General features: G+C 50.0%; 1 protein-coding gene across 3 annotated transcripts in view; it reads right to left on the bottom strand.

The window, feature by feature from the left end:
- Positions 1 to 1,737: 1,737 nt before the first annotated feature.
- LOC132835900 (adenylate kinase isoenzyme 5-like) overlaps positions 1,738 to 11,385 on the bottom strand; it is an 88,574-nt gene continuing 78,926 nt past the window's right edge. For 2 of the 3 annotated variants that reach the window (XM_060854996.1, XM_060854997.1), the window contains exons 11-14: positions 10,296 to 10,459; positions 6,089 to 6,205; positions 2,875 to 3,066; positions 1,738 to 1,995 (exon numbers count right to left, since the gene is read on the bottom strand). In XM_060854996.1, the coding sequence (XP_060710979.1) occupies positions 1,930 to 1,995; positions 2,875 to 3,066; positions 6,089 to 6,205; positions 10,296 to 10,459 (539 nt within the window). In that variant the 3' untranslated portion in view covers positions 1,738 to 1,929. Of the gene's footprint in view, positions 1,996 to 2,874; positions 3,067 to 6,088; positions 6,206 to 10,295; positions 10,460 to 11,385 lie in introns of those variants that run through there. The other variant, XM_060854998.1, reaches the window with a different exon arrangement.

Below are 11,385 nucleotides of genomic sequence, written 5' to 3' on the forward strand. Positions count from 1 at the left end.
GCACATATTTAAGGTGAGGGCAAAGATTTTAAAAGGACCTAATGGGCAATGTTTTCACGCACAGGATGGTGTGTGTGTGGAAGTGGTGGAGGCTGGTACAATCACTGTGTGGAGTTTGCATGTTCTCCCCGTGTCTGCGTGGGTTTTCTCCGGGTGCTCTGGTTTCCTCCCACAATCCAAAGATGTGCGGGTCAGGTGAATTGGCCATGCTAAATTTCCCGTAGTGTTAGGTAGGGGTAAATGTAAGGGTATAGGTGGGTTGTGCTTCGGCGGGTCGGTGTGGACTTGCTGGGCCGAAGGGCCTGTTTCCACACTGTAAGTAATCCAATCTAATCTAATCTTAATGGATGGGGACAGGAATAGGAAGGGTTTACAGGGATAGGAGCCAAATGCTGGTAAATGGGACTAGATTGGGTTGGGATATCTGGTAGGTATGGGCGAGTTGGAGCAAAGGGTCTGTTTCCATGCTGTATAACCCTGTATTCAGATCCCAATCATTTATATAGATTGTAAAAAGCAGTGGGCCCTACACTGATCCCACTGGCACAACACTGGTCTAGGGGCTCCAGTCTGAAAAAAAAAACAACCCTCCACCACCATCCTCTGTCTCCTACCGTCTGGTCAATTCTGTATCTAAATGGCTCGTTCTCCCTGTTTTCTATGTGATCTAACCTGCTAACCAGTCTACCATGAGGAACCTTGTCGATAGCTGTGCTGAATAATGTCCACTACTCTGATTTCCTCAATCTTCTTTGTCACTTCTTCAAAAAGGATTACCTTTCCGAAAGAATGCTGTTGTAAAGTCCGTGCATCTTCAACTTGTTGCTAATAGTTGTCATGGTCACCACCACTAGCATTAACTTTATAATTCTGGTCTTTTAGAAATTAAACTGATTTGGATGATGGAATTTATGTAGAAATCCTTGACGATTTGTCTGCGTCTCTGAATTTCTAAAGTCCCTAATTATTCCAGCCTTGGATGGCAGAATGGAATCTAAGCTCTGAACCACTTACTGCTGCTCCTGTGCGTTTGTAATTATCACCATCCCTCAACACCCTCCCCCACCCCCCCCAAAAAAAAGGTCCTTTTATTGTGCAGTGGCAGTGTCCTCACCACTGAGCCAGCAAGTCTGAATTCACATCCCACCTGCTGTGGAGATATAATATCTCTGGACTGATTGATTTGAAAAATCTCTACTTGGTTCAGTGGCTGTGTAACATGGCTGCAGGAACCATAATGAACAGTATATGATGTTAGAAACAGCTGATGTACAGCAACCGTGAGATGTTACACACAAACAAACGCCACACTGCTGTCCTGGGGCGTAGGTGAAGCAACAGATGCATTAACCAAGCTTGTTACATGTTGGATACTACAGACAACAGTGTCACACGTGACATAAGAGCGACAGCAGTGTGCTCCAGTCAGGATCGCACGTGCAGATGTGTATGTTACGCTGTCGAAACTCTTGGCTGTAACAGTTTGGTGACAATGTACACTTCCATCGAGACTTCCATTGAGTTTCTCTGCATTGAGTCTCTGGCTGATATGTTGGACCCTGGGACTACAATCTACAAAGCTTTAGACTGTTCCCTGATCAGATCTCTGCTCCGTGTCATTGAAATAGTTTCTGGGTACATTTACGCATGTGTATTTTATATAATATTTTTTTTAAAAAGGTTCTGTAATTTATCCCTCCTGTTTATAAAGAACGTATACGCACAAAATCACTGGCATAGAACATTCATTTTGTAAAGGGCTGTGGGTGAATGGTATCCAGGAGTTTTTAACTCTCATTTTATTGGTGCTGTTGATCCTGGTAAATCCTCAGAAGCAGCCACGAAAACAAAACTCGATGCAAACTGTGGGTAATCTGATCCCAGGGCACTCCCTGTTGGGGGGGATTTCCAACTCCAGCCTTAGCCTTGTTAAAGTTCATCAATAACTCCACTGACACTCTCGAAAACTTCATCCTCTGTTCCTTCTCCTGGGATCTAAAAAAAAATAGACAAGATCCCAGATGTGATCATTCGTGGTCATCGGAAATGATCATATATCAGTTATTCAACAGAATATCATTCAGTCTTGCAGGAGTCTTCCCATCCTCCAGTCTCAGCCTTTACCTTAACTCTTTAATACAACTCACATGCAATTATCCATCTGCAGAAGATGAGATGGAGGGATGATGTACATCAGTCTTCATCTTGACATCAACATCCCAAGGATGAAGATCAAAGCACTGAAAGGACATCGTCCCTGAACTGACCCCTATGAACCTCACTGTTTCTCAAAGTTAAACCAACTCTCAATGGTTAAAACCCTCTGATTAAACCCCCACCGATGTTCAGCTTGAGAGTCTAGAACACAAAGTCATAGTCTCAGAGTAAGGGGGCAGACATTTTAGTCATCTCAAAGGGTTTTCAATCTTTGATATTGCTTCCTGCAGTATCTGGTGATGGGATATGGTCGAGATTGAGGTTGGGTATCAGAGAGAGGGGGAGTGAGTGTACTGGGACAGGAAGGGAGTCACCAGGAAAGCTCAGCTTGTTCATGAATGTTTGAAGAAACTGTTCACTGTACACCAACCCTCCATCAACTCAGCTTCCTGGTTTCAGTTATTCAACAAGGAGCTGCAGCTGAAGAGAGTTGAACAAAAGCAACACTTCAGAACAGTTGAAAACTGAAGGGGCAGGTGGTGGATAAAGTGCTGCTAATGGTCTCCTGGAGGAAGGAGGGGAGGGATTGAGACCAGATTTACAATGACTCCCTGTTGTATTCCATCAGATCACACGATGCCTTGAGTGTGGATGGAAACCATGACCCTGACTTGTGGCCCAGTGCTGAAATTGTTTATCAAGAGGATTTGATTTTACCTTTTTCAGGAGTCCTTTCGTCTCATAATGTTTCACAACAGGTACAGAGTCGACAAAGTAAGATTCCACCCGCTTGGTTATTGTCACCTCATTGTCATCAAACCGATCACTGGTCTGACCACGGTTAATCAGCCGTTCCTTCATGATCTCAGGGCTGCAGTCAATGAGCAACACAACAGTGGGAAGTGTAAACTAGAGAGAGAGAGAGAGCTCCTTCAGATTCATCCATCTCATTTACTTCAACTTTCACTCCAGCATCCCCCCATCCAGCCATCGGTCACTGAACTGGGAAACTGAATGTCATCATCTGGTCAACTTCCCTCAAAACACTTCATTTAGACCAGGAAACACCAAATCCCAGCAGGAGTTGGGAATGAAGGACCTTGCAATTCCATTGTGCCTATCATTACCACTGAACCTCCCAAAATGCTGACCATCCAATGAAGGCCTACGTAAAGGTTTACATGTTATAGGAAACATGGCATTGTATGTACAGCAAACTCTGAGAAACAGCAATGTGGTGATGATCAAATAATCCCATTGACTGACGCTGGTTGAGGGGATAACTATTGACTGGGACACTGATGAGAGCTTTAAACTAGCGCTGTGGGATATTTTACAGTCACCTGAGAAGACACTTGGGAATCTGACAACAGGAACGGACTCACCGTATACACCAGGTCAGAGGCCAGGGATCCTGCAGTGACTATCTCACCATCCCAGGCTGCCCAGAGCCTGTACACCTCCTACAAGGTACAAGGCAGGAGTGTGATGGAATACTCCTCACTTGTCGGAAGGGGGACACCTCCAACAATGCTCCAAAGTTCAACACCATCTGCAGCCCACTTGAGTGTCACCACATTTTGGGCATGCGGCACGGTGGCTCAGTGGTTAGCACCTCTGCCTCGCAGCACCAGGGACCCGGGTTCAATTCCCACATTGGGTGACTGTGTGGAATTTGCTCTGGGTGCTCCGGTTTCCTCCCACAGTCCAAACGATGGCCATGCTAAATTGCCCATGGTGTTAGATGCATTAGTCAAGGGTAAATATAGGGTAGGGTAAGGGAGTGGGTGTGGGTGGGTTACTCTTCGGAGGGTCAGTGTGGACTTGTTGGGCCAAAGGGCCTGTTTCCATACTGTAGGGAATCTAATCTAATCCATTCTAATCCAGAACCGTTAATTCGCTGACACTCAGTCACAACAGTGTGTACCATCTAGAATATCCATTACAGAAATTCATCAGGGTTCCTGAGGCAGAACTTCCGATATTACATCCACCTCAAAAGAGAAGCACTGCAGATACATGGGAAAACCACCACCTTCAGAAGTTCCCCTCCAAGCCTAAGCCTAACCCACCATCATGACTTGGAAATATATCAATGTTCCATCACCGTCACTGAGGCAAAATCCTGAAATTCCTCCCCTCCGTCTATTGTGGGTCTACGTACAGCACACAGACTGCAGCAGTACAAGAAGCCAGCGTAGCACTGCATTCTCGTGTACAATTAGAGGTAGGCAATAAATGCAGAACCAGCAAGCAATGACCATTTCTCATGAACAAATTCAAAAAACTCTTTAATGATCCATCCATTAACCAATACCTGTACCCTCAGCACTGACCCTCCGACAGTGCGGCACTCCCTCAGCACTGACCCTCCGACAGTGCGGCACTTCCTCAGCACTGACCCTCCGACAGTGCGGCATTCCCTCAGCATTGACCCTCCGACAGTGCGGCACTCCTTCAGCACTGACCCTCCGACAGTGCGGCGCTCCCTCAGCACTGACCCTCAGACGGTGACCACTCCGTCAGCACTGACCCTCAGTGCGGTGCTCCCTCAGCACTGACCCTTGGAGAGTGTGAGACTTTATTTATGGATCATCAGGCAGTGATACTCACTCAGTCTCACTCACAGTAGGACAGGAGTGAAGCTGAAGAGGAAGTTATCCAAATGCAGACATTTTCTTTTTATATTAACATTGAGTGTTCCACTTTGAACTTTTTAAAAATGATTAGATTCCCTCTACTATTGGCCCAACAATTCCACACTGACCCTCCAAAGCCTAACCCATTTCCCTCTGACTTATACACCTAACACTAGGGGCAATTTAGCGTGGCCCATTAACCTAACCTGCACATCTATGGACTGTGGGAGCAAACCGGAGCACCCAGAGGAACAGACACAGGGAGAACGTGCAAACTCCACATAGACAGTCACCTGAGGCTAGAATTGAACCTGGGACCCTGGCACTGTGAGGCAGCAGTGCTAACCACTGAGCCACCATGCTGCCTTAATAGAGGATATGTTGTCTTTGGTGATTGTCCTTTGCTCTGGAACTGTCTCTTTCCCAGTGACTTGAATCTGGTTTTGTCAGTGATTTCGCTCGGGGCAGTGGTGAGTGTGGATTGAAACCAGGAAACCATGGTACATCCCCAGCATCTTCCCCACTCCACATCAAGAGGGAGGTTCCAGGGGGTAAATCGTGAGCATTTATTTTTCTCAAGTAGTTATGGTATTTTAAACTGAGTGCTCAGGCACAGGAGACCCACACATGACCAAATGGACATTACACACGATTATGCATGGATGTGATATTAAGGCAGGACTGTATCGATATACATATGTCCACCCAAGTCCAGTGCAGCACATAGACACATGAACGTGGACCTGCAGGTAAATACACAAGGATTTTTAATGAAGTCCGTCACCCAGGTTTGCACTTTGACTGGGAGGGTTTTCAAGAGACACGGTGTTTGGCCTTTCTGCTGTCCTGATTAAAGCACAGTAGGTTAGGCAGCATCCAAGGAATAGGAAATTTGATGTTTCAGGCATAAGCCCTTCATCAGGAATGAGATGAAGGGCTTATGCCCGAAACGTCGAATTTCCTATTCCTTGGATGCTGCCTAACCTGCTGTGCTTTAACCAGCAACACATTTTCAACTGTGATCTCCAGCATCTGCAGGCCTCATTTTTTACCTTTCTGCTGTCCTCCCCATCACACAATATCTCCGTTTGGTTTTGCTGTCCCTCCCACTGGCTCAGAGCCTGTGATGTGTCGCTCTGACCTCGGGAAACGTTCACTCTGCTGCTCTGTTCAGGCACGGCCTAGCCCCCAGTGTTGCCATGGTCTCCATTGTTTTCAAAAAAACGTACAGATTTTCGCATGTACAGGATTTTGCGTTTGAATATTGAGAGTAACCCGGCCTCCGTACTTACAGATTTATCAAAGGCTTCAGCCTGTTTTAGAGTTCGAGGGTACCCGTCAATCATGAAGCCTTTGGTATCCTGCAGGTTTTCCAACATGGCGTCTTTCAGAATCTCCAGGGTCGTTCCCTAAGTGAAACAACACAAGGTTTTGGATCAAATTAGAGACAATTGTGGTGGGCAATGTCAATCCCCAGTGCCTAGAAAGTGATTGCTACAGTTACCCACATCTTCTGTCCCTTTGAGAGAGATATATCCATTCTTAATTTTTCCTATTTCCTGCTTTCACATTTCTGATAATGTTGTATTTATGTGGAAGTATTGAAAGGAAATGTGAAACCGACACCCCTTCCTTTAGCAGCCCCTGTGCTCATCTTTGTCCTTTCCCTTAGAGTCCGCAGGAGATGACACCCAGTTTCGGTTTAATGGTGTCTCTCTCAGCTGTCTGATTCGAGTTGGACTGAGGAACACGCATCAGGATCCTGGACAAAAGGTTGATTTCTGTCTAAGCTCAAGCTCTGAAAGGCAGCGTTTGGTGCTGGGTCTCATCGGAAAACAAATGGCTGGGCCAGCAGCAAGTGAGCAATCTCACTTTGGGACGTTTATACTACTTATGCTTTATTCTTCATCTGCACTCGGAAATAAATCAGTTGGGGCTGCGTGAGAGAGAGTTAGGTCAAACGCTGACATGAGGGAGACCCTGAGACACAGTCTCCTGGAGAAACAGTTCCTGCTATGATTGGATGGATTTGCTGGCGGTTTGCAAAATCATGAGGGGCATGGATAGGGGTCAATAGGCAAAGTCTTTTCCCTGGGGTTGGGGAGTCCAGAGCAAGAAGGCATAGGTTTAGGGTGAGAGGGGAAAGATATAAAAGAGACCTAAGGGGCAACTTTTTCACACAGAGGGTGGTACGTGTATGGAATGAGCTGCCAGAGGATGTGGTGGAGGCTGGTACAATTGCAACATTTAAGAGGCATCTGGATGGGGATGTGAATAGGAAGGGTTTGGAGGGAGAGGGGCCAGGTGCTGGCAGGTGGGACTAGATTGGGTTGGGATATCTGGTCAGCATGGACGGGTTGGACCGAAGGGTCTGTTTCCATGCTGTACATCTCAATGACTCTATATCAGCTCCAAGAAAGGAGGGACAGAGATCGAATCCCAGCCCGACACTCTCAGTCTGTTAGTCAGACAGAATGGCAGTGTCTTCACTGGGAACCTACAACAAGGCTGGGTCAGCGGTGAGATCAGGTCACTTCCCAAACAGGATTTCGGAACTGTCTCCCTACGCCACCCTCCCCCCAACTGATGGTGGGCAATTAAAGATGACAAAGCTGAGATCGGGTGATTAGGGGCGCAGGGTTGGAGCAGCCCTGATCTAACTGGGTTGGTGTGAGGGGTGACATAGCCTCTGTCCTGTTACTCTGGTCCAGCTCTGCTGCAGTAAAACGCTGGGGCCATCACGGAGGTTGAGAATTTACGCCATGTCCTCTGGTCCCTGTTGACAGGGCTGAGGGAGAGCATCTGAAAATGGTCTCACTCCCATCGTCGTCAGGCTGCTGGGAACATGCAGGGAGTGCGGAAAGGCAGCTTTGTGCAAATAAAAGGCCCACATCCGCTGCCAGATTGTCACCCACTGGATTACCGCAGGAGTTCCAGACCCGGTCTGTTCCTAACTGTGCAGCCAGTCCCAGTGCCAGAGTCCATCACTGGCACCCTCCCTTTCTAGAGCACTAGCTGCTATCTTCCAAGACCCTCAGCATCTTTGGGATGTTAACATTGTTTGGTGTATAGAGTCAACGCAAGGATTAGCTCAGAGGGTAGGACTCAAGAAGGAGGGCCAGGGAATGGGAATAGGGGAAGTCAGGATCCAGGGAATGGGACGGTGGGGAGTTATTTGAAAACCATGCTGGGAATGGGTAGAGGAGAGTTGGACGCTCTGGGACTGCAGGGTTACTGTGGGAACGAGGGGTTTAGCCTGTTGTGTTACCCAGGATTTAGACATGGCATTGGACTATCCCTCACACCCTGGGTACTCTCCACGGGAACACGTCGGAACTCTAATTCAGAGCCAGAGGCATCGCACACAGAGTCCCCAGGAGCTGGGAATATTGTCTGCTGGAGGTTTTGGGGAGGAGTCACTGTGTGGGTGGGGGAGGGAGGAAGGGGAGGAGTCACCGTGTGTGGGTGGGGGGAGGGAGGAGGGGTAGGAGTCACCGTGTGTGGGTGGGGGGAGGGAGGAGTCACCGTGTGTGTGGGTGGGGGGAGGGAGGAGGGGGAGGAGTCACCGTGTGTGGGTGGGGGGAGGGAGGAGGAGGAGTCACCGTGTGTGTGGGTGGGGGGAGGGAGGAGGGGGAGGAGTCACCGTGTGTGGGTGGGGGGAGGGAGGAGGAGGGGGAGGAGTCACCGTGTGTGTGGGTGGGGGGAGGGAGGAGGGGGAGGAGTCACCGTGTGTGGGTGGGGGGAGGGAGGAGGAGGGGGAGGAGTCACCGTGTTGGGTGGGGGGAGGGAGGAGGGGGAGGAGTCACCGTGTGTGGGTGGGGGGAGGGGAGGAGTCACCGTGTTGGGTGGGGGGAGGGAGGAGGGGGAGGAGTCACCGTGTGTGGGTGGGGGGAGGGAGGGGGAGGGGAGGAGTCACTGTGTGTGGGTGGGGGGAGGGAGAAGGGGGAGGAGTCACCGTGTGTGGGTGGGGGGAGGGGGAGGAGTGTGCAGTGTCTGCGACTCTCAATGGGGAAGGAAATACATTTCAAAACAATGTTAAGAGGTCTATTCGGGACATTGATGATGGTGCCGCCGGCCAAAGGAATGGAAAGAATGATAGAATCCCTAGTGTGGCAGCAGGCCACTCGGCCCATCCATTCCTGTTAATAGCATCCTTCCCAGACCCATCCCCACCCCACCTTCGTTACCCCGCATTTCCCAATCCACCCGAACCTGCACATCCCCGGACACTGCAAGCAATTTCCCACGGCAAATCCACCCTAACCGACACATCTCTGGACTGTGGGAGGAAACCAGAGCACCCGGAGGAAACCCCACCCAGACACGGGGAGAGAATGTACACACCCCACCCAGACACGGGGAGAGAATGTACACACCCCACCCAGACACGGGGAAAGAATGTACACACCCCACCCAGACACGGGGAAAGAATGTACATACCCCACCTAGACACGGGGAAAAAATGTACACACCCCACCTAGACACGGGGAGAGAATGTACACACCCCACATAGACACGGGGAGAGAATGTACACACCCCACCCAGACACGGGGAGAGAATGTACACACCCCACATAGACACGGGGAGAGAATGTACACACCCCACCCAGACACGGGGAGAGAATGTACACACCCCACCCAGACACGGGGAGAGAATGTACACACCCCACATAGACACGGGGAGAGAATGTACACACCCCACCCAGACACGGGGAGAGAATGTACACACCTCACACAGACACGGGGAGAATGTTAATGCGACAGTGGATTGGGGGAGATTTTCAGGATAAATGTTGGGGTCTCCGTGTTTCTCTCAGTTATTTAAACCGATGTGAAGGGGCAAGGAGTAGGAGAGGGCCTTCCAGCCCATCTAACCCACTGTGGGGTCAGGAGTGAGAGAAGGCCTTCCAGCCTGTCCTCGGTTTCCCTCACAATAACCTGTAACATTTTATGAACGTGCTGAATTCCCGTCTGTACCTGTTCACCAGGTTGTGGGGAATCATACAGAGGACCCCCAGACCCCTCTGTGTGTGTCAGAGCTCTACAATTTCCAACATTGAAAGGACTCTCAGACAGTTACATGGAGAGGTGGAGTTTAGAGGGATAGGGGCCAAATGGGACTAACTCAGTTTAGAAACCTGGTCAGCATGGACGCGTTGGGCCGAAGGGTCTGTTTCCGTGCTGTGTGACCCAATGACTCACAATATTTATATAACATGCTTTCTTATTCTTTCTGCCAAAATAGAGAATACACATTTTCTCACCCCCTTCTCCTTTTCAAATCTCCTCGCCCAGTCACTCATTGGCATCTTTCTCTAAATTCCATTGGTGCCGTTTATAACTTACAGTTAAACTTGTGTTTCTATTCCTGTCAATGTGGCCACAGCAGAGGCTAGAGCCCTCACTGAGGGGCCGGTGTCCATGCTCTCTGACCCTATGACCCTATCACCCAATGACTCTATGACCCTAAAATCAGGGGTCAGAAGTTAGAACCACTCACCAATGGCACAAGGCCTCCCTCAAGCATGATCTTCTTGATCTTGTTTCCTCGCTCGGTTTCGTTGCTGATCTCCTTCCGCAGGAGGTTTCCGGTCGACAAATGCGTGAAGCCATATTTCTCCATCATCTTCTCACACTGACTACCTTTCCCAGAGCCCGGACCCCCTGAAAGGGTAGACCATCACAGTCAGCTGAGGAACAGCCTCTCCTACAGCAGTGAGGGCAATGCCACAGCCACTTGCGTCTCTATGACACCGCTGGGGTTACGGGGCAGTTTGCAGGACGCAGTCAACAAAGGGGAGCTGGGCACGCGTTTCAGGGGGGAGTACATGTACCTGCAACCCTGGGCAACATGGCAGACATGGAGGAGAGACCGAATGTGGGCAAGGTCGAGTGGCCAGCATTACAAGGTGGGGAAGTCTACCTCAGTCGGAAGAATACAGGCACAGACTACTTCCTAAATACAGAGAACATTCCGATGTCTGAATCACAAAGAGAACTGGGAATTCTAGTCCAGGATTCTCTCAGGCTAAGCGTGCAAGTGGGGCGTGCAGTGAGGAAGGGAAATGCAACGTTGGCATCCATCTCGGCAGGACTTGGTTAGAAAGGGGTGATGTACTTCCAAGGTCTGGCCCCTTGGCTGGGTTCAGAGGAGGGTCACCAGAATGATCCCAGCAATGAAAAGCTGAACATACGCGGGATGTTAGAGGACCCTGGGTCTCTGCTTGATGGGGGTTCAGAGGGATTGGGGTGGGGGTGTAGAGGGTGTGGGGGTGTGGGGGTGTGAGGGTGTGAGGGTGTGGGTGTGTGAGGGGTGGGGGTGTGGGGTGTGGGGGTGTGAGGGTGTGAGGGTGTGGGGTGTGGGTGTGTGAGGGGTGGGGGTGTGGGAGTGTGGGGTGTGAGGGTGTGAGGGTGTGAGGGTGTGGGGGTGTGAGGGGTGGGGTGTGGGGGTGTGAGGGTGTGGGGGTGTGGGGGTGTGGGAGTGTGGGGGTGTGGGAGTGTGGGGGTGTGGGGGTGTGAGGGTGTGGGGGTGTGAGGGGTGGGGGTGTGAGGGTGTGGGGGTGTGAGGGTGTGGGGGTGTGAGGGTGTGT

The sequence above is a fragment of the Hemiscyllium ocellatum genome, chromosome 45 (genome assembly GCF_020745735.1).
Source record: "Hemiscyllium ocellatum isolate sHemOce1 chromosome 45, sHemOce1.pat.X.cur, whole genome shotgun sequence".
In the NCBI taxonomy this organism is placed as follows: Eukaryota; Metazoa; Chordata; class Chondrichthyes; order Orectolobiformes; family Hemiscylliidae; genus Hemiscyllium; species Hemiscyllium ocellatum.